The sequence below is a fragment of the Lygodium microphyllum genome, chromosome 11, assembly GCF_053477565.2.
Source record: "Lygodium microphyllum isolate KBCC chromosome 11, Lygodium_microphyllum_v1.1.10, whole genome shotgun sequence".
Classification (NCBI taxonomy): Eukaryota; Viridiplantae; Streptophyta; class Polypodiopsida; order Schizaeales; family Lygodiaceae; genus Lygodium; species Lygodium microphyllum.
The window spans coordinates 122,001,286-122,026,451 of record NC_141145.1 but is presented as its reverse complement, the minus strand read 5'-3'; the positions used below and the strand labels follow the sequence as shown (position 1 = coordinate 122,026,451).

Here is a 25,166-nt window from a genome sequence, read left to right as displayed (position 1 = left end):
AAAGAAACAACTCATCATGAACTTGGATGTTAATCCCAGCTCCAAGATTTGAATTTGCTAGACTATGGTTGATGTGTCAGGAATATCCATTTGTGGAACTTGTGCACCTGTGTACCTGTATAGATGAGGCGTGCTTGCCCTATCTCACTACCCTCTCACACTCCCTCTTTGGTACCAGAGAGTTGAGGGATGATGACATCACGTGGATTAGAAAGCAGCTAAGAAAGGGGCAATCAAGCCCTTCTTGTGATTTGAAGAAGTGGATCCTTGCTACGCCGCAGGCTTCGCCTTGGTCGGAGGTTCAAAATTGGAGTCTAAGGAAGAGGATGACTCGTCAAAGAAGTCCGCATCTCACTTCTTTTTCATTTTCTGTGAGGTTGCTTACTCCTTGCAATCCTTCTGCAAGTGTTCCTTCTTACCACAGTAATATTGGGCCTTCGACGACTTCTTCTTGTTATCCCTCTTTGAAGTTGTAAAGGCCTCATTGGATCCGTCATAATGAGATGAGAGCCTCCCCTGTAAAGGCAAAGATGTCTCATGTTCTAGCAGTATTGAGGACATATGTGTAAAGCTCACAGGTGTAGAGGATGTCTGCACCCTCTAAGCATTCGCCACTTCATCAAACTTCGAGGGGAGCTTTTAGAGTACCGTATCCACTAGATGTGCCTCTGGAAGGGCAGATTGCATTTGTCGAAGTTGGTTTTGTACTTGTGTAACATGGAGCAAAAATGACTAAATGGTGTCCTTGGGCTCAAACTTCACCTAGTGAAGTTGTCCATAAAGGGTCACATCACACATAGGGGAAGGTGCCTCGTACAACATCTGAAGCTTCAACCATATCTCTGGAGATGTCCTATAGGAGGCAATTGCCAGTAGAACTTCTTTAGAAATACACCGAAGCAATGCAAAATACGCACGGGCATCGTCCGAATCCCATGTAAGCATAGCTTCCTCATGGTTGTTCTCATCAAAATCTTTGGGAAGAGGAAAAGGATGCTGAGGCCAAGGAATAACTCCATATACAATGTACCAAATCTGCTTTTGCACAAACCAAGCTTTCATCACAACACTCCATGTAAGATAGTTAGGTCCATGTGACTTATCATTTGTAGAAGTGCACAAAGGAGCCATCTAGAGAGGAGAAGAAGAAAAGATAGAGGATAGAGGGTATATGAAGAGGGAATACAGCCAAACCAACAGCAAAGGCTTCACAAAATGAGAGTTCACATGCAGTGTAACCTAAAATCTGATAAAAAAAACAAAAGCCAACTGCTGCAAAATGAATAAAAAACAGTCAGAAATTGCCAAAAACAACATAAATGGCCTGTACAAAGAATCACCCAGGTACACTTAGGGGTAGAAAACAAAAAACGCAGGCTGGTGGAGCATTTAATGTAGCAAACTGATAATTGTAGGCTGAAATCCAAGTGTAGCCTGAAAATGCAAGTTGCTGTTTGTAAAATGCAGGCCTGATTAGCAAGGGGAAGAAAGACTTGTAATCAACAAAAAAATCGCAGTAGGAACTGAGATCCTATGCTTTGATACCATGTAAGAAGTGGTGGAGCAATGGGAGCATAGACAAGTGCTGAAATAAACTGTTGAACACAAGACAAAAGAGAAAGAAAACAAAATAACAAAAGAACATTGCAAAGGAAGAGAACTCAGAGATGTGTTCAGGAAATGGAATCCATATACTCAAACACGAGAATGATGTGTATAACACTGTCACTGGCTGCATGGGCACTAGCAGTGGCTCCTCTCTCCAACAGGAGACCACTCGGGAAATGGAATCCATATACTCAAACACGAGAATGATGTGTATAACACTGAGTTACTGGTTGCATGGGCACCAACACTGGCTCCTCTCTCCAACAGGAAGACCACCTGAAGAATGATGATGGCTGAATGAGAGGAGGAGGAGCCACTGATTAAATAGGCCCAAAATATGCCAAATATGGTAGCTGGTTGGCCAGCATTTAATGCTATTCGGCTATCAATAAATGCCTAAATAATCACTAGAATGACCACTATAAAATGCCCAAACTAGCCAATAATAATCAGGCATAGCCCAGACTCACACATGAGCTAACTAGATTGCTAACACTTTTTGCTTGCTAGTGGAAATTATTTCATGCTTGGTGATTCATGCATCTCTTAGCTAAGCAAGAAGCACTTTACTGAGGCCACATCCAGCTATGAAGCTAAATACAAGGTAGCATCCACATTACATTGAAATGCAGATAGCTTCAATGTGGGACAGGAATCACCCATTGCCCTCTATTTCGAGGTGAGAGTGCTATGGATACTGTGAGGAATCCAGTGTTTCTTGCTTGCACTAACCACATTGATGTGCCTTACCATTATGTTAGAGAAAGGTTCTATGCTAGAGAGATTGATTTTGTATATGTCCCTACACAAGACGACTTGGCAGATGTGTTTATAAAGTCTCTTTTGAGAGCAAAGTTTGAAGCATTGGGGAAGGCTTTAGGCTTACTACCATTTGGGAATTGATTTGTCATAACTTGTATACATTTACATTAGTCATTCTAGGGGGGATTTGTTACACTTATTGTGTTTCTTTGACTGTTTTGGTGTGAGTGCTCCCTGTCCACATGGCTACTCTTTACCTTCTTTTGGACAAGGATTTTCTCCTTTGTTGATGTCCGTCAAGGGTGTGATACTTTTGTATCTTAGGGTTATACTTATCTTTTTTCTGCTTTTCCAACATTAGTGGATGTGACATTCCAGCACACAGTGTCTCTCTCTTGCTGTCCACTGTTGATTGTGAGAGTATGTGTGTACCTGAACTTTGATCTCAACAGATGGACTGATTTGAAAGAGCCTGCATTAAAGATTCAGGGGCAAAATAGGGACTGGTTTGCTGCTGTAGTAATTAGGGATTATCAGCCAAAAACCCTAATGAGCTGAGCACTCAGATTTTGGACTTTGATTTGAAGAGGTCTTCAGCAAAACAAAGAATTACTGCAAGAAGTGCCAAGGTTTGGGGTCAGTCAATGTCATCTCTTTTATGTGGGAGCATTCTAGCACCTTTATTATGAGTGTTCGTCTGATGAATTTCAGTTTTGTGTGGATGATGTTTGCTATCGAAAATTTTCACTACACTTTAGTCTCATTGAAGGTAAGCTTCAACTCACAATGAGCAGATGATGTATACATGTGAGTCTTGGTGTCACGGGGACGTGAAATTTTGAGATGCTTTAATCTTGCTAGTAACATTTGATAAAGTTAATCAAATGTGCAAGGTTGTTTAGCACATGTGATGCACATGGCAGTTATTTCATGGGAACGGGCCAAGAACCCTGAGGATGCAGTGGTTGTTAAAGGCAAAAGTTGTGTTAAGTTATGCCAACTGGGTTTTGGTGGTCAGTTGGTGCCAGGTTGGACCCTAGGACAATTATTTGGCCATTAAGTGTCAGTGGTGAGACCAGGGACTAGCATTAATTAATTATTTTATGCTAGTCTAAGGATCAACAGAGGTTGGGAACCACTCCAAGTTGCAAATGGTCTAGCCAATTTGATTACAGATGGGCATGTTTAGTTGTGGGCAGGGTCAAAAGGGCTGAAATTAGTTTTCAGGATTAATTAATTCTGAAAATTTAATTTAATGGCTGAAAATACATTTGGAAGGTTGCCACTTGGCAAAACTTTCCCATGCAACTAGGGAGAAGGCTGTTGGAGGGTGGTGGAAGCTGAATTGCAGCCGTTCGGAGCTTGGTAGAGGGAGAGGTGGTGATCAGATTTGGCTCTGAGAGGCGACGACGACGGATCGTGCGCCACGATAGGACAGGGGGCAACAGGATTTCTCTTCCGCCTCAAGAGAGGCTGTGGTAGAAGAGCAGGGCTCGCTAGCCGAGCTGGTATTTCACCCCCCTTTTGAAGCTATTGGTGCCATCAGATTTGTCATTAGAGCTACGAATCAGAAGATACATTTCAGCTGATTTTCTCTCTTTCTACAGCATTCTCTCATCTCCTCCAGTCTATGCTCAAGCATTCTCAGCAATTCTTAGCCATTGTTAGCAGTGTACAGCCGAATTTGGCGGACAACAGAGAGTTTACTGCTGAAACCCTAAATTACAAGAGTAATTAGGGTTTAGCAGCCACCTTGGGACTCATGCCATCAGTCAAAGGCATTGTACACTAAAATCAGCACCGGAAATTCGTGGAATTGTGAGGATTTCAGATGCCAGCCCATCTATTGTGAATTTGGGGCAACATATGATGAGTTGGGGTTCCATTATAGCAAGTCTTGGGTGAAAATCAAGGGGCAATTTGCCCGAATGCTTTACTGATTATTGGAACAACAAGGGACTTTTGAATCAGCCAAGGAGATCGTGAAATCTCAGCTTGTAATTTATCCATCAGCAATTGAAATTAAAGAAATACCGAAAGAGATGCCAGTTTTGGGGCCAAGAGGGTGTCCACTGTCCAAGTTTATGAAGGTAAAGTGAGCATTTCGGTTTATGTTCATTTGCTGATTGCTGTAATTAAGTGCTTAATCAGGTTAAACCACCCTATCCGAGAAGGAAGGCTGGTTTCACTTGGTCACTGGTAGCATCTTAAGTTTTGAGTATTCTTGTGCATATTTATCAGATAGCGGGTAGATGTCATCCAAATGCTTCATTTGGGCTTGGTCATGATGTAAATACAGCAAATGCACCCTTTTTGCAGCAGCCAGTGTATGACAACTTGACTCCCAAAGGGGAAGCAAAAGACTATGATGAGGGTGGAAAAGCAGTGAAGTTTGAGTCCTTCAATGGTGCATAAGATAGGCTGAAAGCTTTGAACTTCATTCAGTAGTTTGATGCAGCCTGTTCAGGGGGAAACTTAACCGAATCCTCTAAGATTCGAAAGGCAAGCACTTTCTTGAAGGAGAATGCATTGCAGTGGTGGTCCACGCTCTTGATGCAAGGTAGAGCACCATCAACATGGGTACAATTCAAGCAAATGTTTGCATCGAATTGGTTGACTAGTGCCTTTGAGGTGGACATCATGACAGCTTGGAACAAGCTTGATGCAAAGGAATGCAAGAATTTAGAGCAATACAATAAGAAGTTTTGGATTTGCCCGTCACTTCTTATCGTGCCATAACCCTTCATGAGCAAGCGGAAAAATATGTATGTGGGCTGCCCAAAGGAATCAAGGATTTTTGCATAAAATCCACTGTGTCTAGCATGTCTCAGCTTATAGAGACTGCTGCTACAGTTGATGCTTTGGTGCGTGGAAAGGATTCGGGCTTCCAAGAGAGTGGGGAGAAGCCGAATAAAAAGTTGTTTAAGGCTGAGAAAAGGGGCATATCTGAAAACCAGCCTGAAAAAAGGCCAAAATGGCAAAGAAAGGGCTCGAAAACATTGGCATAACGTAGGGAATTGATGGCTGCAAATAAATGCTTTATTTGTGAACAGGAGGGCCATATTGCCAAGAACTGTCCCAATAGGCAGCAAGCTGCAAAATCAGAAAATTAGGGAGATCCCAAGGGTAAAAGGCCTAAAACATCAGTGGGATTGGTTCCCGATGTTATTAGTGATTAGCCCAATGATGATGCTACTGAGTTGTGGAGAGCATGGGGTAAAATTAGAGATCAGCATGCGTTGATCTTCTTTGATAATGGCTTACGAGCCAACTTCATCTCTACTGACATGGCAGCCCGTCTAGGCATCAAAGAGGATGAGATGGGAGCCATGGGAGAAGTTGGAATGGCATATAAGGGTCATGCAGAACCTGTTACACCACTCATTGGAAAGCTTCGGTTGCACATACGGGGATATGTGGATAGCGAAGAGTTTTACATTGCTCCAGTTGAGGGTTGTGATGTGTTGCTTGGTATGCCATGGTGCCACCGTATACATGCAGTGATTGATTCATATGCAAAAGAGATCACTATTCAACATAAAGGAAAGACACTCACACTTGATGTAAAGTTGAAAGGGGAATCTGTCCTTGTTGTATCTGCAGTTGCTATTTCTAAAGGAATGAAAAATCATCTTTCAGCATATTTAGTTTTTGCTAAGGACAAGGATGATAGTGAGAATGTTGGGAATATGTCTAAATTAGAGAAGGATCGCATGCCATTTTTGAAAATGTATGCTGATTGCTTTTCTCAGTCACTTCCAGGGCAACTACCACTTGATAGACGCGAAGATCATGACATAGATCTTATCCCTGGAAGTAGCCCTTCTAATAAACCACCCTATAGAGTGAGTGCAGTCCAATAAGAGGAGATTATGAGTCAGGTAAATGAGCTGTTAGAAAAAGGGCTGATTCAGCCCAGCTCATCTCCTTTCTGTTCTCCAATGCTTTTGGTGCAGAAAAAGGATGGTTCATGGCGTATGTGCATTGACTATCGTGCTCTGAACAAGATCACGATAAATAACCGCTTTCCGATCCCTTGGATCGATAATGTTATGGATAGATTGCAGGAGGCAGCAATATTCAGCCGTATAGATTTGAAAAGTGGGTATCATTAGATACGCATTAGACCGGAGGATGTGGCTAAGACAGCTTTCAGGACATCTTTTGGATTATATGAATTTCTTGTCATGCCTTTTGGACTTACGAATGCTCCTGCCACTTTTAATCGGATGATGAATTGCATCTTTCGGTCACATAGAGCATTTGTGGATACTTTCTTTGATGACATGATTGTCAATTCAAAGAATGAGACGGTGCATAGAAAGCACTTGGACATTGTTTTCAATGAGCTATGTAAGCATAGGCTGGTTATCAATGAGAAGACGAGTGAAATTTTTTTGCATGAAATCCACTTCTTGGGACATAATGGTATTCGTATGGACCTTGCTAAGATTGAAGCAACATGTTTATGGCCAGCTTTAAAGAATGTTAATGAGATCCGCAGCTTCTTGGGTTTATGTTCTTACTATAGGAAGTATGTATGTGGGTTTGTTGAAATTGCATCTCCATTGCATGCTTTGCAAAAGAAAGATGTGCCATTTAGATGGACAGCAGTGGAAATTTCAGCATTTGAAAAGTTGAAGGAAAAGATGACTTCAGATCCTGTGCTTGTGTTGCTTGATCTAAGGAAGTCATTTGTGGTTTAGTGTGATGCATGTGGTAACAGCATTGGGGTTGTCGTTATGCAAGATGGCCGAGTTGTGGCTTATGAGAGCCGAATTCTCCACGGTGCAGAGAAGAATTGACAAGTTTATGAGAAAGAGCTCTTGGCTGTAATTCATGCACTGTCTACGTGGAAACATTATTTGTTGGGGGTTGATTTGATAGTGTAGACAGACCATCAGACTTTGAGGTACTTTCTGACGTAAACAAAGTTGTCAGAGAAGCATATGAGATGGACAAATTTTCTCTCCATGTTTCATTTTTAGATTGTACACATTGATGGTCAAAAGAATGTTGTGGCTGATGCACTGCCATGTAAGTCACAAATTTCAGCCGTCACTATGGTTTATCACACTGAGATGAATGCCATGAAAGAGCAATATGCTGCTGATTCGGTCACAAAGCAGTTGAGGCCTAGAGTGATCATTGAAAGTCATGTTCCTCTGTATGTAGGACATAGAGGTATTGATGCTTTAGTCAAGGCAATGGAGCATTTCTTTTATTGGCCAGCTTTGAGGCATGATGTGGAGCAGTTTGCTAGGGCATGCATCATATGTCAATAGGTAAAGCATGATAGGCAAAAGATACCAGGCTTGTTGCAGCCCTTGCCTATTCCAGATAGGCCTTGGTAGAGCATTGCTATGGACTTTATCTTTGAGCTTCCTAGGACACCTATAGGGAATGATGGAATATGGACTATTATTTGCAAGTTTAGCAAACAAGCCCATTTCATTCCGGTGAGGAAGAAGATAAAGGTTGATCATATGGCACGATTATTTATGCAGCACATTTTCAAGTATCATGGTATGCCTGACTCGATCATTAGTGATCGAGACCCTCGGATGACCAGTCTATTCTAGAAGGGGTTGTTTGAAAATATGGGTACCACGCTGAAATTCTCATCATTCTTCCATCCTCAAACGGATGGTTAGTCTGAGGAAGCAAATTCCACAGTGTTGGATCTTTTGAGGTGCTATGTTGCAGACCACAAGACACAGTGGGAGCAGTATTTGCCATTGGTTGAGTTTGCATACAATAATATGCTGCATAGTTCCACTGGCAAGGGTCCATTTGAGGTGGTTGAGGGTGGCAAGAAGGTTCCACCTATTTTGCACACTAACGATAAGATCTTTGAGGCTCATTGCTTTGTGGAAAGCTTGGATGTAGCCTATGCAAAGATAAAGTATGCACTTCAAAGATCACAGGACAAGCAAAAGCGGGCAGCTGATCGCCATAGACGTGCTTTGCAGTTTGCAGAGGGCGATTATGTATTGCTGCGTTTCGAAAAGGCAAGGCTGAAAAAGATGAAGGGAAGATATTTGGTGAAGTTTCAAAATTTTTCACCAATGGATGCAAAATGAATGGAAAAGGATGACTTTGCAGACCATCCTCAATTGTTGCAACTTTATCTCGATGCCTTTCAGTTAGAGCCGACTTTGGATCGGACTTACTCAGGTTCAACAGAGCGGGCGTTCGGAGCATTGCCTAATGCTCAAGGGGGAGGTAACACTTCCACTCCACCGGTTTTGAACAACTCTCGTATGTAGTGGATCTCGAATGTATTCAGCATGCATCCAAGGTACTGTGCTGACAGTAGGTCTGCCATATTTATCCCATCTTTAAAAGACTCCCTTTACAAAACTTTTTTCCCCCTATTTTTGTAATTGCAAGCTATATGATAATAGGATTTATTTTTTGAAATTTTTACATGTTGGTACTATTGTTGATGTTAATATCATTACTAATAAAAAATTGAAATGGCTTGTTGCTAAAGGGCTTAATCACATCCCCTAAGGAGCTTTGATGTCCAAGAGACTCTAAATTCACTATTGCAAGGTTTCAAAAAATCATTAGACACTCTTATATTACATAAGTGCAATATAAGGATTGAATAAGCCCGAATCAACTATAAGGAAGGTCACTACTCGGTGTACTAGTCACTGTGAGATACATACACATGAGTATGGTTGTCACCGCAGCTCTAAGACTATACTTATGCATGAGTTTTTGAACCACTTTGGCATGAGTTTTTGCCTCAATTTTGAGATCAATTTCTGATTAGTTTCAGCTCAGTTTTTGATCAGTTTGATAACCGTTTATGATCACTTTGGGATCAGTTTTCCATTAGCTTTTGCATCAGTTTCTGATCAGTTTTTTTTACCATCAGCTTGTGATCAGTTTGGAGTCACGTTTGCAGCCATTTGTGATCAGTTCTCATATCAATCCATGATCAGTTTATGATTAGGTCATGCTCAGTTTTTAATGGTTTACAGCTGATTCCATGGATAGTCGCATTTAAACGAATGCCATTGACAGTTTCAGCGATGGTTTATGCTGAGAATTTGCTTTACTGTGGTTTTGAAGTTAGAACGTTTGAGAAACATGAGTTATGGGTGCATTCAATGGTTTCTAGCAACAATTTTGGACTGTTTTTCAGTTTTCTATTATGTTTTTGTTGGCTGGAGATTTTCAATAAGTTTTGCGCATATGCAACGGTTCAACAACAGTGGCCAATGTTGTGATGACCGTCATACCAAATTGAAATTCCAGTGCAATATACTTTTGCTTTGGCCCAATGCAGTGCAATCGAGGATGATTGCAAGGTTTTCAAGGGGAATGTCTGTCACGGGGACGTGAAGTTTTGAGATGCTTTAATCTTGCTAGTAACATTTGATTAAGTTATTAATCAAATGTGCAAGGTTGTTTAGCACATGTGATGCACATGGTAGTTATTTCATGGGAACGGGCCAAGAACCCTGAGGATGCAGTGGTTGTTAAAGGCAAAAGTTGTGTTAATTTATGCCAACTGGGTTTTGGTGGTCAGTTGGTGCCAGGGTGGACCTTAGGACAATTGTTTGGCCATTAAGTGTCAGTGGTGACAGTAGGGACTAGCATTAATTAATTAATTTATGCTAGTCTAAGGATCAACAGAGGTTGGGAACCACTCCAAGTTGCAAATGGCCCAGCCAATTTCATTACAAATGGGCATGTTTAGTTGTGGGCAGGGTCAAAAGGGCTGAAATTAGTTTTTAGGATTAATTAATTCTGAAAATTTAATTTAATGGCTGAAAATACATTAGGAAGGTTGCCACTTGGCAAAGCTTTCCCATGTAACTAGGGAGAAGGCTATGGGAGGGTGGTGGAAGCTAAATTGTAGCCGTTCGAAGCTTGGTAGAGGGAGAGGTGGTGATCAAATTTGGCTCTGAGAGGCGACGACGACGGATCGCGTGCCGCGACAGGACAGGGGGCAACAGGATTTCTCTTCCGCCTCAAGAGAGGTGTGAGATGGAAGGATCGAGGTGCAGCTGGGATTCAGTGGACAGTGTGAGAGTGAGAGACAGAGTTGAAGCATGACACCCAAGAGAATAGACTGAATGAGTGTAACCAGAAAGTACAAAGTACAACCCTTAAACCTTAGGGTTGTAGAGGGTGTTCACACCCGACACACACTAAGTGCCCAAATGTATGTAACATAAGCACATAAGTAGATACGACAATAAGACCATAAGTCTGGGGGAAAAAACCTCTCCTACCGAGAGTAAAAAGTGCCCCAGTGTCCTACCGATCATCGACACTCCCATATGAGCGTAGGCGCAAGTGAGGCGTGCGTGAGTCAAATACCCAACAAACCCCCCTGGAGTGAAGAGTGATCAAGAGTACAAGGATCATCCGCCACCAAAGGATATCAAATTTAAAGCATCGCGAAATGCTTCAAATTTGTCACGAGGAAGAGCTTTGGTGAAGATGTCTGCCACATTATTGGTGGTAGGACAATAGACAAGGCTGATATCACCTGCATGTAGCCTCTCTCAGACAAAGTGATAATGGATCTCAATGTGTTTCGTGCGAGCATGAAACACTGGGTTCCGTGCCACTGCAATGGCACTCTGACTGTGAGTGAACAAAGGAGTAGGCTCCGTAACAGATACATCCAAATCAGCTAGCAAGCGTCTAAGCCATACGCATTCAACTGTGGTAGTGAAAGCTGCCTTGTATTCAGCTTCACATGACGATGTGGCAATAGTGGATTGTTTCTTGCTAAGCCAAGAAATGCAAGAAGAGCCAAGAAAGAAACAATTGCCACTAGTGGAGTGACGTGTATCATAATCACCAGCCCAATCAGAATCACTGTAAGCATGTAACTGCAGTGGTCCCTCCTTGGCATAAAGCAACCCAAGAGATCGAGTACCCTGCAAGTAGTGAAAAACACGCTTGACAGCTTGCCAATGTGACATACGTGGCTGATGCATATACCTGCCCAAAGCTGAAACTGCAAACTGTATGTCCGGCCTAGTATTGCATAGATAGATAAGACATCCAACTGCAGGAGCATATGTATGTATATCAAACAAATCACTGTCATCATGTAATGACAGTTTCAGTCCAGGTTCCATGGGAGTACAAACTGGCTTGCAATCCTGTAAGCCAAACTTCTCAAGAAGCTACCCAATATACCTTGACTGTGATAGCCCAATACCTCGAGCATTATGTATGAACTGGATGCCCAAGTAGTAATGCAAAACTCCCAAGTTAGACATGTCAAAAGTTTGCTGCAAATTTTGTTTGAATGCTGAAATCTGATCAGCATGTGTTCCAGTGAGCAAAAGGTCATCAACATAAAGACATATAATAAGCATAGATCCCCCTTCTTTACATACATAAAGGGTAGACTCAGATGAGCTGTTTAGAAACCCTTGACCAAGCAAGAAAGCATCTATTTTTGCATACCAAGCTCTAGGAGCTTGTTTCAAACCATATAGTGCCTTTTTGAGCTTGCATACCAAATGTTTTGAACCTTCAACTGCAAAACCAATGGGCTGCTGTACATAAACTTCCTCCTGAAGTTCCCCATGTAAAAATGCAGTCTTGATATCTAGCTGATGCACTGTCCATCCATAATGTGCAGCCAAAGCAATCATAGACCTGATGGTCGTCATACGGGAAGTAGGAGCAAATGTCTCCTCATAATCAATGCCCTTTTTCTGTGCGTAGCCTTTAGCTACAAGCCATGCCTTGTATTTATCAATGGATCCATCTGCTTTTCTTTTCAATTTGTAGACCCATTTCATTCCAATGGCTTTCTTCCCAAATGGCAAGGACACCAAATCCCAAGTTTGATTCTTAGTAATAGAATCTAATTCAGCTTGCATAGCTGCCATCCAATGCACACTGTGTTGTGCATCCTCATAACATTCAGGCTCTTCATTGTCAAAAGTACTTGCTGCCATAATAAACTCCATGGTATGTGCTGAATCATGCAAACGAGTTTGCCTTCTAGTACGACCAGCCATGGGTGCATCCAAAGGACTATCTTGCATAGTCTGCAAATACCATCTAGGTAGCTGTCTAGCATCCTGACTATGTGCAAGCTCTTGCTGAATTTCAGTTTCAGCATGATGTTGAATATTCCGATCAGCCAATGGCTGAATTTCTGCACTTTCCATAGGAGCAGCTGGCTGAACATTAGGTTCATTTTCTGAAGCTCCAGCTGAATCACCAAAAGTAATGGGCAGCAGCCCTTCAAAAACATCACGGGCAGCCTGATATATGTCCAAACCAGCCAAGGATAATTGTGATTTTTCATCAAAAACAACATCCCTGCTGACAAAAACCTTCTTTGTAACGGGATCATAGAGTCTGTAGCCTTTGCTCTCATTGCTATATCCCATAAAAATGCACTTAACAGCCTTGTTGTCCAATTTTTTTCTAAGTACCTGTGGAATATGGGCATAGGCAAGACACCCAAAGGTACGAAAGTGACCAACAGAAGGTTTACGGCTGTTCCAAGCCTCAAAAGGTGTGATGGTCTTCAAGGCTTTGGTAGGGCATTTGTTCAAAATATAGCAAGCACACATGACTGCTTCCATCCAAAAACTATGAGGCAAGCTCTTTGCCTTCAGCATACATCTGGCCATCTCCATGAGTGACCGATTCTTCCTCTCTGCTACCCCATTCTGCTGTGGAGTATAGGCTGTAGTATACTGATGGACTATGCCCTTCTGCTGCAAAAAGGAATTCAGCATAGAGGACATGTATTCCCCCCCTCGGTCCGAATGGAGAGTCTTAATCTTGCATCCAGATTGATTTTCAACAAGTGCACTGAAAGCCAAAAATGCATCATACACTTCTGACTTCTTTTTCAAACAGTAGACCCAGCAAAAACGTGTAAAGTCATCAATGAATGTCACAAAATAATAACAACCGCCCAATGACATGGTTTGCATAGGCCCACAAACATCTGAATGCACCAACTGCAATTTGGTTGTTGCTCTGAAAGCAACATCACGAGGAAATGAGAAACGATGCATTTTCCCCAAAATGCATCCCTCGCATAAGTGCTCAGGAGGTCTCTCCATGGATGTCAAGTATGCTGACTGATCTACTGAAAGAGCATCCAACTCATATAAACCATGACACAAAGATCCTGTCAAGACCAAAGTCATGCGTTCTTTATCTCTAACCATGCAACGGTCATCATCAAATGTGACCTGCAAACCACAACGTGCCAAAGAAGAAATAGAAAGCAAATTCTTCTTGATTCCAGGCACAAACAAAGCATCCTGCAGGCAGAGAATAGAGCCATCAATGGCTATGAGCTGAATCTCCCCAATACCACGAACAGGGTATGATGCATTATTGGCACACTATACCGATTTCCCAACGGGAGGTGTACTAACTGAAGCAAACAAATCTCTGCGAGATGTAATATGTCTAGAAGCACCACTGTCAAAGAACCAAGTGTCAGCATCCTCTGTAGAGCTAAGTGCTCTATCGGCCCAAGAGATGTCATAACTGCAAGTGTAAAAACAATAGTCCCTGTCCACAACAAAGGACGCAGACTCACTAGCAGTGGAAGGAGTAGTAGAAACAGACATTTCTGACTCCTTCTTCTTCTCTTTGGCAATGCGCTTCCTGCACTCAGTGATATAGTGGCCGGGCTTCTTACAATAATGACATTTTCCTTTTTTAGCTTGTGTCCCCCCTTGTGTCTGATTCTGCGATGTGCCCGAAGTGCTAGAACTCTGTGGAGCATTTTTCACCATGCTGTTTTTGCCTTTCTGTTTTGCCACAAAAGCCTGCTCAGAGACTATAGCATCCACACCACTATTTTTCCGTGTTTGCTCCTCCTCTAGAAGCAAACTAACCAGCTGAATAAAAGTGAGTGGGTGCTCAGCAATCCTCATGGTGAGGTTCAATGCAGTATGAAAAGATAAGTACGAAGGAGGTAAGGAATTCAAGGTGGTGGATATCAACTGTGCATCCGAAAAATACTCATCTACATTCATGAGCTGCTTTCTCAAGTCCTGAATCTTATTTAAGTGACCCTGCATAGAATCACCCTCATGCATCTTCAAAGTTTCCAACTCTTTCTTCAAGAAAGAGATCCGAGTCTCGTTCTTTCCTGCAAACATATGCTCCAAAGTCAACCATGCATCTCGTGAAGAAGATGCCGAATGGATATGAGGTATGATAGACCGCTGAACTGCCAGAGCAATCAGCGACAAGGCCTGTGCATCACGTGTATCCCAAGCTTTTTGAGCTGCAGTTCTTGGAGGAAGTGGCTGAGGTGGAGCGGGCTGAGGTCCCCGTTGTCCACGTGCGCCATGGGGAGGAGGAGTAACGGGAGCTACAACTCCTGGTCGAGTTTCCTCTCCACTGACATAATCCCATAAATTCTTGGCCACTAATACATTCTTCATCATGAATGACCAAAGCGAATAGTTGTTTCCGTCCAATCTGTCTTCTTTGGATACATACATAAAGACATCACCTCCCTGATTTGCCATGATGACAAATTTCCAAAGACAAAATGAGCAATGTCAAAGCAGTATAGATTGGAAATCTGCAAATTTCCAGAAATTGCAGCAAACACGCTTCTGCAATTAATGTGCAAGGGCGTACTCTGTCAAAAAATTGTCTTTTAATGCACGCTTCCCAAGGTGCAAATAGTGCACTGCAACACTGTTATATCAAAATCCCCAAAATTTTTTGCCAAAATTTCTGTCAAAACAGTCTTTCTGTGACTGTACCAGCAGTTCATATGCAACTGTCCTCAAAATACACAAAAGCCCCAAAATTTCTGATGATCTAGTCCAGAAATTTGCATCAAATTTATCCCACACCTGTGCTGTGCCTGCGGTCCCTGCTGTGTATGAACCTCCTCTGCCAGAAATTGATTCTGGACTAAAATTAAAAATTTTTGTTTTTTAAGAAAAACACACCTGACGTGGTCAGACGAGCGGGCGGGCTGGATGGTCAGGTCGCTGGCCGTTGGGCGGGCTGGACAGTCGAGCAGACGTTTACGTTGAGTGACGTCTGCAGTTGGTGGAATCTGACGACGATGTGGCGGAATCTGACGACGACGTGACCGACGGACCGTGCTGGCGACTGACGAGCGACTTAGGCAGCGTCTTGGCTGACGTGGATTGCGGGGCAGACGGGCGGCCGTTTGGGCGCTGACGAACAGCGCGCTGGCAGACGTCGGCGCCTGTGCTGACGTGATGCCTGACGACTGGAGGCTTTGACTGACGGGTGGAGCTGTGCTGGCTCACTGACAGGCGCAGGGACAGGTTGCGTGCCACAGGCAGGCGGCCACAGATAGGCTGCGCTTGGATACCATAGGCGGTGCTGGGGACTGGAGCTGGGCGCTGCAGACTGCGGACGATGGTGAGCTCAAAGCTGGGCTCTGATACCAAAGGTGAGATGGAAGGATCGAGGTGCAACTGGGATTCAGTAGATAGTGTGAGAGTGAGAGACAGAGTTGAAGCACGACACCCAAGAGAATAGACTGAATGAGTGTAACCAGAAAGTACAAAGTACAACCCTTAAACCTTAGGGTTGTAGATGGTATTCACACCCGACACACACTAAGTGCCCAAATGTGTGTAACATAAGCACATAAGTACATACGACAATAAGACCATAAGTTTGGGGGAAAAAGCCTCTCCTACCGAGAGTAAAAAGTGCTCCAGTGTCCTACTGATTACCGACACTCCCATATGAGCGTAGGCGCAAGTGAGGCGTGCGTGAGTCAAATACCCAACAAGAGGCAGCGGTAGAAGAGCAGGGCTCTCTAGCCGAGCTGGTATTTCACCCCCCTTTTGAAGTTGTTGGTGCCATCAGATTTGTCATCAGAGCTACGAATCAGAAGATACATTTCAGCTGATTTTCTCTCTTTCTACAGCATTCTCTCATCTCCTCCAGTCTATGCTCAAGCATTCTCAGCAATTCTCAGCCATTGATAGCAGAGTACAGCCGAATTTGGTGGACAACAGAGAGTTTACTGCTGCAAACCCTAAATTACAGCAGTAATTAGGGTTTAGCAGCCACCTTGGGACTCCTGCTATCAGTCAAAGGCATTGTACATTGAAATTAGCACCAGAAATTATTGGAATTGTGAGGATTTCAGATGCCAGCCCATCTGTTGTGAATTTGCGGCAGCATTTGATGAGTTGGGATTCCATTATAGCAAGTCCTGGGTGAAAATCAAGGGGCAATTTGCCCAAATGCTTTACTGATTATTGGAACAGCAAGGGGCTTTTGAATCAGCCAAGGAGATCGTGAAATCTCGGCTTGTAATTTATCCATCAGCAATTGAAATTAAAGAAATACCGAAAGGGACACCAGTTTTGGAGCCAACAGGGTGTCCGCTGTCAAAGTTTATGATGGTAAAGTGAGCATTTCAGTTTATGTTCATTTGCTGATTGCTGTAATTAAGTGCTTAATTAGGTTAAACCACCCTATCCGAGAAGGAAGGCTTGTTTCATTTGGTCACTAGTAGCACCTTAAGTTTTGAGTATTCTTGTGCATATTTATCAGATAGGGGGTAGATGTCAGCTCGCACCCTAGCCTTACTTGTGCTATTTAAGTATTGTTGTTGTAGAAACACACATGTTTCTATCTTTGAGTTAACACATGCAGTGTGTTTTACTTTTGGGGGGGGGGGGGGGGGGGGGCGCGGGTGTGAAATTTATTGTTTTTGGCTTACATTGTTGCAGTGTCATAGTGACAGGAAACGGCCGGAACGGCCCCCCGGCACGTGGAATCGCCGTCCCTTGCACGTATCCGTCGTGGACCACGTTTTCGATTGATGGAACGTTCCCTGTCCCGTTTCAGACAGGGAACGCAGCAGGAAACGTGTTCCTTGCTGCGTTCCCTGTCTGAAACGGGACAGGGAACGCTACGTGGCACAACTTACCTTCGGCCGGTCGCCTGCTTATCCTGCGTGGACGATCTGCAACTGCGTCCTGCTCTCGCCTGCGCCTAGTTCGCCTACTCCCGCCTGCGTCCTGGCCTGCGTCCTGCTCCCGCCTGCGTCCTGCTCCCGGCCGCCTTCTTTCTCTTCCTTCTTCTTCTTTCTTCTCTTTCTTCTCTTCCTTCTTCTCCTTCTTTTTCTTTCTCTTCTTTCTCCTCCCACCTCCAACCTCTTCCTTCTGTTCCTTCTTCTTCTTTCTCTTCTTTCTCTTTCTTCTCTTCCTTCTCTTCTTCCTTCTACCTTCTCTTCTTGCTTCTATCTTCTCTTCACTTCTCCCTTCTCTTCTTCCTTCTTCCTTCTTCCTTGAACCTTCTTCCTTCTCTTCCTTCTTCTCCTCTTCTCTCGAGTCTTCCTTCTAAGTTCTTTTCCAAGTTTCAAGTTCTCCTCTTTTCTTCTTCTGCTCTCTTCTCTCTCGACTCTTGAGTGAGTCTTGACTCTTAAGCCTTCTCCCTTCTCTCGAGCCTTCAATTTTCAGCCTTCAATTTTTCTTTCTCTCGACTCTTGAGCCGTCAATTTTCAGCTTGAAGTCATAAATGGCTTCATCTTCCCGTCCCACTCGTCGGTTGGTGGTCGAGAAAGAAGGTCTGATGATTGGTCATGGTGGGAAGAAGTAAATGCCGATGGCCCTTTGAGTGGTGGAGGATCTCGACCATGGACTTGCAAGCTTTGCCCATACAAGCGAACTAGTGGAGCAAACAAGGTAATCCATTGAGCCGAGCATTTATATTTCAAATTTTTATTGATTTTAATTTTTCAAAGTTACTTAAATATTAGAATATGGAATACCAATCGCCACTTGTTCCATTTTAATATTTATGCATAATCAGGTCCGAGCTCATCTCCTACATGAGCCAAATTCAGAGGTGCAGTTTTGTTCGAATGTGACCTTGGAGAAGCAAAGGGAGCTTCGTGACCGTGTAGCAGGTCAATAAGCTTATATTGTATCTAGACCACGACGTGTTGCAGTTGACCCTACAACTTTTGTGACACCATCCCCATCAGATGTATCTAGTGCAGGGTCAGTATCAGGAAGTGCTACCTCCACACCTACTGCAGGCATTGCATCGGCCATGGCATCAACAACGCCACATGTTGCACGTAGATAAAGCACACTTGATGCTAGTTGGGATCCCAAGAAGAAGGAAGAGGTGGATACATCAGTGGCATGCTTTTTTTATCATGACCACATTCAATTTCGTGTAGCCAGGTCAGAGTATTTTAAATTGATGTGCAAGAAGATTGGTGAGTATGGCCCTTCGTATGTACCTCCATCATTAGAGACCTTACGCACCACTTTGCTCGACAAGGAAAAGCGCCTTGTTGAGTAAGCAACAGTGACTAGAAAGAGCATGTGGGCTAAAAATGGAGTTTTCTTGATTGCTGATGATTGGAGTGATATACGCAAGCGATCCATTCATGGTATGGTTGCGCACCAAATGATGAGGCGTATGAGGAGATACACCATTTAGTTGTGACGAGGTGGAACTCCTTTAGCTCACCCATGCATGCAGCTGCATTTGTTGTGGATCCTGAGTTCTAGGGCAAGGGTCAGGAGAATGACACTGAGGTTATGGATGCATGGAGACTTATATTGTCTCGTCTAGTGTCTGATCATGGCACTAGATGAAAGATCAGAGATCAGCTTTCATGTTATAGGACCCTTCAGGGTTCTTTTGGTTGTGGGGATGCACAGGAGGATCGCTGTAAGATTGGGGCAGCTTTGTGGTGGGAGGACTATGGTTCGGATGGTCCTGAGTTGCGGCAACTAGCCATCCGTATTTTGAGTCAGTCAGTTAGCTCCTCTTGTTTGGAGCAATTGTGGAGTACATACCCTCACATTGCTTCAAAGAAGAGGAACCGTCTTGGTGTGGAGAGGGCAAACGATCTAGTATTCGTTAGTGCTAATTTGAGGATGTTATGTAACAGTATGACAACAAAGCCTGATCCGTTCACAGAGTGGGAGATGCAGCAAGAAGAGGAGACACATGCTGATGTTGAGGGAGATGCAGTAATTCATGGTACACATGATGATGGGTTGGCACTTCAGGAGTGGCTAGAGCAGCCTCAGATCATGATCATGATCTTTGATTTAGTTTACTTATCACGAGTCTCATGATACATGACACATTTACATTATATATAATATTATGATCATTGATGACAATGTGACACTTGGGCTGTTGACAGTTGTGCCATGCCGATATTATATTTGTACTTGAGTCTTGCAGTTGCCCTTTGGGCTATTTTGGCATGCCGCATTTTGCTTCAGTCTAGAGATTAGACTTTATATTTGTAGTCTTTTTTGGGGCAATGAGCATGTTCTTTCAAAGATTAGACTTCAATTTCATATTTGTAATCTTTTAAGTTTTTTGGCAATGGTACCATAGGTATGTTCTTTTAGCTTAGACTTAAAAGTTTAGTTCATTGTTCATTGTTTTATCATTTTTGGCATTTGTATTATGGATTTTATTATTTATAATTGACTAGCTTACCTCTTGAACCTTGTAAGAAATGATGCATGATATCTTAAAGTTAAAACTTAAAATGATTTGTCCTTGTGGATTATATACCTTGGTTTTAAGTTTTAACACTCCAGAGTCCACATGGATTATGAGTGAAATATTAATTTTTTTTCATGAAATTTAATTTTTTAAATGCCGTTCCCGTTCCCACGTCCCCGTTCCCTAGGTTTGGCGTTCCCGTCCCCGTCCCCGTCCCCGTTCCCCGTTCCCCGTTCTCGTTCCCCGTTTCATGTTTCTATGTGCAGTGTATCTATGCCAAAATTTGAATAAAAAACAGCCCCATAGGCGTGACCCTTTACACAAAATTTCAACCAGAAGAAAGATTGATAGGACAACAGCTTGTGTGCAGATGGATGCTTGCATAAAGTGCTGCATGGAAATGTTAAGTAAGACTGGAGATCAAGTACCCTTCAGTGGAAAGCTGTTTATTTTGGGTTGTTCTAAAGGTTAAATGCATCATAGTCCAGAGAAATATGTTCTACTCTGCTGCAACTGCTTTAAGTGTTTGATGTTATCTGATTGGTTATTTACATATATGTTGAATCAGCATTTCCTTTATGCAATTGTTTGTGCAGATATTGGAGAGAAGTGGCTTTGGGACTCTCCTAATTTTGGCTTACCAAAGTTTTGGTGTTGTGTACGGAGATCTCAGTATTTCTCCTCTCTATGTTTTCAAGAGCACATTTGTGAGGAAGCTGCGCTACCATGAAACCGAAGCTGCTGTTTATGGCGTTCTGTCCTTTATCTTCTGGACTTTAACTTTGATCCCTGTCCTAAAGTACATAGTCATTGTTCTGAGTGCTGATGACAATGGTGAAGGTAACCTTGCAACCCAACTATTGATGTTACAGGAAAGCTCCAGCATGTGTATATTTTGTATCTTTGATGTTTAAGAAAGTGAACCTGTTCTCACTGATGTGAAATCATATTCTGTTGACTTGGGGAACCACTTTGCACATTAAGAATTCTAGCTCCTACATTATGTAAATTCTCGAGTTCAAAGCAAGTGTGATTATGTAGTTATGATTGTGTATATGCGAACTGTAACTATAAACTTTATAATGTGAACCCTAACACCAGTAACGACTAATGTAACACTTTCAAGCAATCAAATTGGATGCAAACAGACATTGATATTGCTTGTAATCATCTGAATATTGGCCAGGCTAATTTTATTGGCTTTATAATTTAAACGTTCTCTTTTTAGATCTTTCCCAAAGTTAGTCAGAGCTGTTTTACTGCTGTTTTTGAGGACTCACCATGAAATGTGATTATATTGTAGCATTTCATTGAAACAGTGCTTCCATAGAGGTGTGTGTGCGCGCTTGTGCATATGTGTGGTATGCTGTCTCAGATCTTTTGCTACGGTCACGACACATGATGAACAAGCAAAGTTGGCTTTGGATAGATATACGATTAGCTGGCGATTCTTGACATTAGTGGTACCTCAGCAAGTAGAGGTGACATCAGTATTGGAACCTAAGCCTCCACCACAAGATATTCTTTGTGAAAGTATGTTTATTAACATGGCCAACTGGATAAGTGGACAGGAAAGTACAATTTAAAGATGGATACCACAGGAGGATGTGCTGAATATTTGTTACAACTTTTGTTTATCTTGGAGGGAATGATGATTATGCACTTGTTTTGATGATGGCATGTTCATCCCAGCCAATGAAAAGGGTTGACCTTTGTAGTTTGTTTTTTACATGTAACCGTTGGTCTTCTGAGAATGATGCAATGTGGAAAGGAAACACAAGATCGATGAGGATAGAGATTCAACAAAACCCATGAATGCATAAACACAAATGAGAGCAACGGAATTGAGCCTGCCAATGTGTATACCATAGTGAGGAGTGATCCCTCAAAGGGGCAAAGACGTTTGTATACACATAGATAATACTCAAGTGAGTGGCCAGCCACAAGAGAAATCGAAAATTGCCAAAAGGGTGGCCACCCAATTCTTTGAAGGTGGCCTCACATGAGATGCTAAAATTTTAAATGACCTCTAACACCATCTCTTGGCTCATAGTCGAAAATCTAAAGAGAACAAGTGCACCCACAGTGACTTCAGCTTATGTCGCTATTGGATACTCCTCGTAGAAGCAGGGTGAGCCTAAAACACTAATAGTCCAAGTGTAGGAAGAAGATATAAGCCATCATACACCAAAGTCACAAGGGCCGATAACAACAAATGTATAATGCATCTCATTGGCATGAGTGCACCCGATGGTTCCCTCATGTACATATACACAGGAAGCATAAAATGGTAGGATACATTAACTTGGGGATCATATACTTTAAAATTTCAGCCATGGGCCTTCTCCATAGTAGAAGCTTAAAGAAGCTACTAGATGTATATAATGAAGTCAAGATCAAGTGTGCAATCGCAAAAAGAATAATTGTAAGAGGAGCCATTGATGAGCAAAAGGAATTAATAGCAATTGGGTGTTGCAACTTTGGAGGTTTAAAATCACAAAGACATGATATGTATTTGGGGGATTGCACAAGGGTCACATTGCCTAGTCTAATTTGATTTATCCTATGGTTTGTATTCATTAATAAAGGGAGAGTCTTCCTACTCCCACTACATTGTGTAAATCCACCTATAGCCACTTACCTTATGCACCTAGAAACCACTAGCTGAAAGCTACCCACCAAAACCACTTGTATGTAAGCCTATATAAGGGCACTTCATCTTCTTTAATAAACAAGTCTTTTTCATTCCATCCATTGTACTTGTGTACTCTCTTTCTCTCTCATCCTCTTTTGAATGTTTCAACGCGGATGATGAGTTTGGATCCTTGAGCTCTTGTTGCTGCCCATTTCTCGAAGCTCACTGCTATTGGCAGTGGAAAAATAGACGAAAGTGCTGCTCTTGCTGCTGCTTGAAGGTCCATCTGTCCAGTCAAGTTCAGATCTGAAGCTTCACTCTACTGCTCACTCTGTTAATGATTTGAACTCATTACTTCTTGTTGTATTCTCTGCTCATATGGGCTGCCTACTCCTGGAAGATACTATCATTGTGGCTGCTCTTCGGGCTTTTGCCAAGCTGCTGTGGATATCTCAGTTGATGCCCCCATATGCATCATACTTGGCATTAATTAGCTGCTGATCAGAGACTGCCCTGAAGGAATAGTGAGCTGCTGAATTCACGCCATTTTCTTCTGGTTTACAGGAGTTTTTTGCTACTGTCTATGAAGCTACTGACATGGATCTACAGGCTGCATTACTGTTTTCAAACATGTATTCATATCTGAGCTGTCACATTGATTTTCTGGTGCCATGCGCTGATTTTCAGATCCACTGTTGTTTATGGAACTGCTGATTCACATGCAATAGGAAGCACTTTCAGTCCATGATTGTTTCAACTACTATGTTGCCCAAAATAAACTGGTGTTAAATCTTGTTGAGTTGTCCCAGTTATGCACCTGAAAGAGGCCTGAAATCACTCCATTCAGCTGCCACAAATCACGCAATCTGCTGCTTATTGAGTGCTGGTTACTCAAAGTACTTGATTCACATCATATGTTCCTGAAAGACAACACCATCACTGCTGAAACTGCACATGTCTCTGCACTGTCCATGTAAGCTGCCTATCTGGTGCCATCAGACTGCTGATTCATGTCTTTATTTCTGACGTGGAGCTGCTATGGCTGCACCATTCATCATTACTGGTCAGATTTGAGCTGCTTTAAAATCACTGGTTATCCCTATCGACTGATCTATTGCTGCCCCTACCTTCAGATCACTGCTGAACCAGAAAGAGAATGTGCTGCTGGTTACTGTGCTCACTGTGGAGCTGATCATCACAACCTACATTGAATAAGCTGAGTAAGTACATATCATCATTTGTATTCATCTGCTCGAGACACTGAGATCCGAGTCACAAATCTGAGTAGCCATAACTGAATAAATAAACTTGGTTATTATTGAAAGCCACTTTTGTATATGATGCCACTGTCCCATCTGTCTGAGCTGAAACATTGTTCAAGTCTTAATCCACAGTAGTAGCTATGAATGGCTGTCACTGAGTCACATGTGAGTTGACTGGTTACTACTGTATTGCCACCCAGGAGAATTCATGTATATCTGCATACTCCTCATGACATTGTTCTTGTAGTGTTGCTGCTCATACTCCTCTGCCTCACCTCTGTTCTTGGTTAATATTGTTCCTTCTATCTTGTGTTTCTAAACACAGTATTATTCTTGCGGCTATATTGTGCAACATCTCAATTTTCTTAGTCTTCAAGCATGACTTCTAATGGAGAAAATGATTCCACTAAGTTAAAAGGTTATGCATTTCATACTTGGCAAACAAGAATCAAACTGATTCTTATAAAGAAAGGTTTATGGAATATCGCAAATGGAAAAGAGAGGAAGCTATTGGATGCAGCCCAAGTAGCCACATGGGAAGTATGGGATGACAAGGCCCAAGCCATCATCAAACTGGAGTTGGATGATACTAACATTTATCATGTGGATGGATGTGACACTACAAAAGATACTTTGTGCCTAGAGAGTATGACCATGTGGTCACCACTCATATCAACATACCTTCTCCTAAGCTAGTTGAGGTCAAAGCTTCTCTTCTAGAAGAAGAAAAATGATTGAAGTTCAAGGAAAATATAAGTGTAATACCAAAGTACGAGGCCCTCCACACCAAGCAAAGGGAGGAGAGTGATCAATCACCTGACATATGGGCAGCACGATGCCAAACGTAAGTAGTTGGAGGAGGTGAGGATGCTGGTGATGGCTGATCAATACCAAATACAGTAAGGGAAAGATCTCTAGGTAGTGGGCAGCAGCTCTAGGGGCAGTTGCTAGTAGTGCAAAAGGTGGAGTGTACAAAGGGATGATGGCTTAATAGGGGCAGCTTGTCTATTTATTGAATTGTGTACCGTTTCAGGGTTTTTCATTAAATAAGCATGTTTTGGGGCTATTTAAGAGGCTAATCAGCATGCAATGCATTTTTAGCTCAACATTGCTTCTCAAGCCCAAAATAGGGCCAGAAAGGAAGGCCAACCCAGTTTTGCCCAAGGTATCCCATCCCCAAGTAGCTAGGGCATCAGACAAAGGGTGCGTGGTGGCTGCCCAGTGGCCTACTAAGACTATAGAGACGACGGCTTTCTTATCAAGGGGGTCCAAGTAGTCACCATAGAGAGGATGGGGCATCAGACAAAGAGTGCTCGTTGGTTGTCGAGTGGCCTACCAAGTCTTACAAAGGCGAATGGAGCCACAATGGACCTAAAAAAATAAGTGATTTGAGAGACGGTTTGTGGTCAATTAAGTTAGTG

At 42.6% G+C, this 25,166-nt stretch overlaps 1 protein-coding gene across 3 annotated transcripts in view; it reads left to right on the top strand.

Annotated features, from left to right (window-relative positions):
- Positions 1 to 25,166, top strand: part of LOC148029311 (potassium transporter 7-like) — a 179,767-nt gene that overhangs the window by 68,607 nt on the left and 85,994 nt on the right. For all 3 annotated transcript variants that reach the window (XM_087688088.1, XM_087688086.1, XM_087688087.1), the window contains exon 3: positions 20,445 to 20,688. In XM_087688088.1, the coding sequence (XP_087544214.1) occupies positions 20,445 to 20,688 (244 nt within the window). The remainder of the gene's footprint in view (positions 1 to 20,444; positions 20,689 to 25,166) is intronic.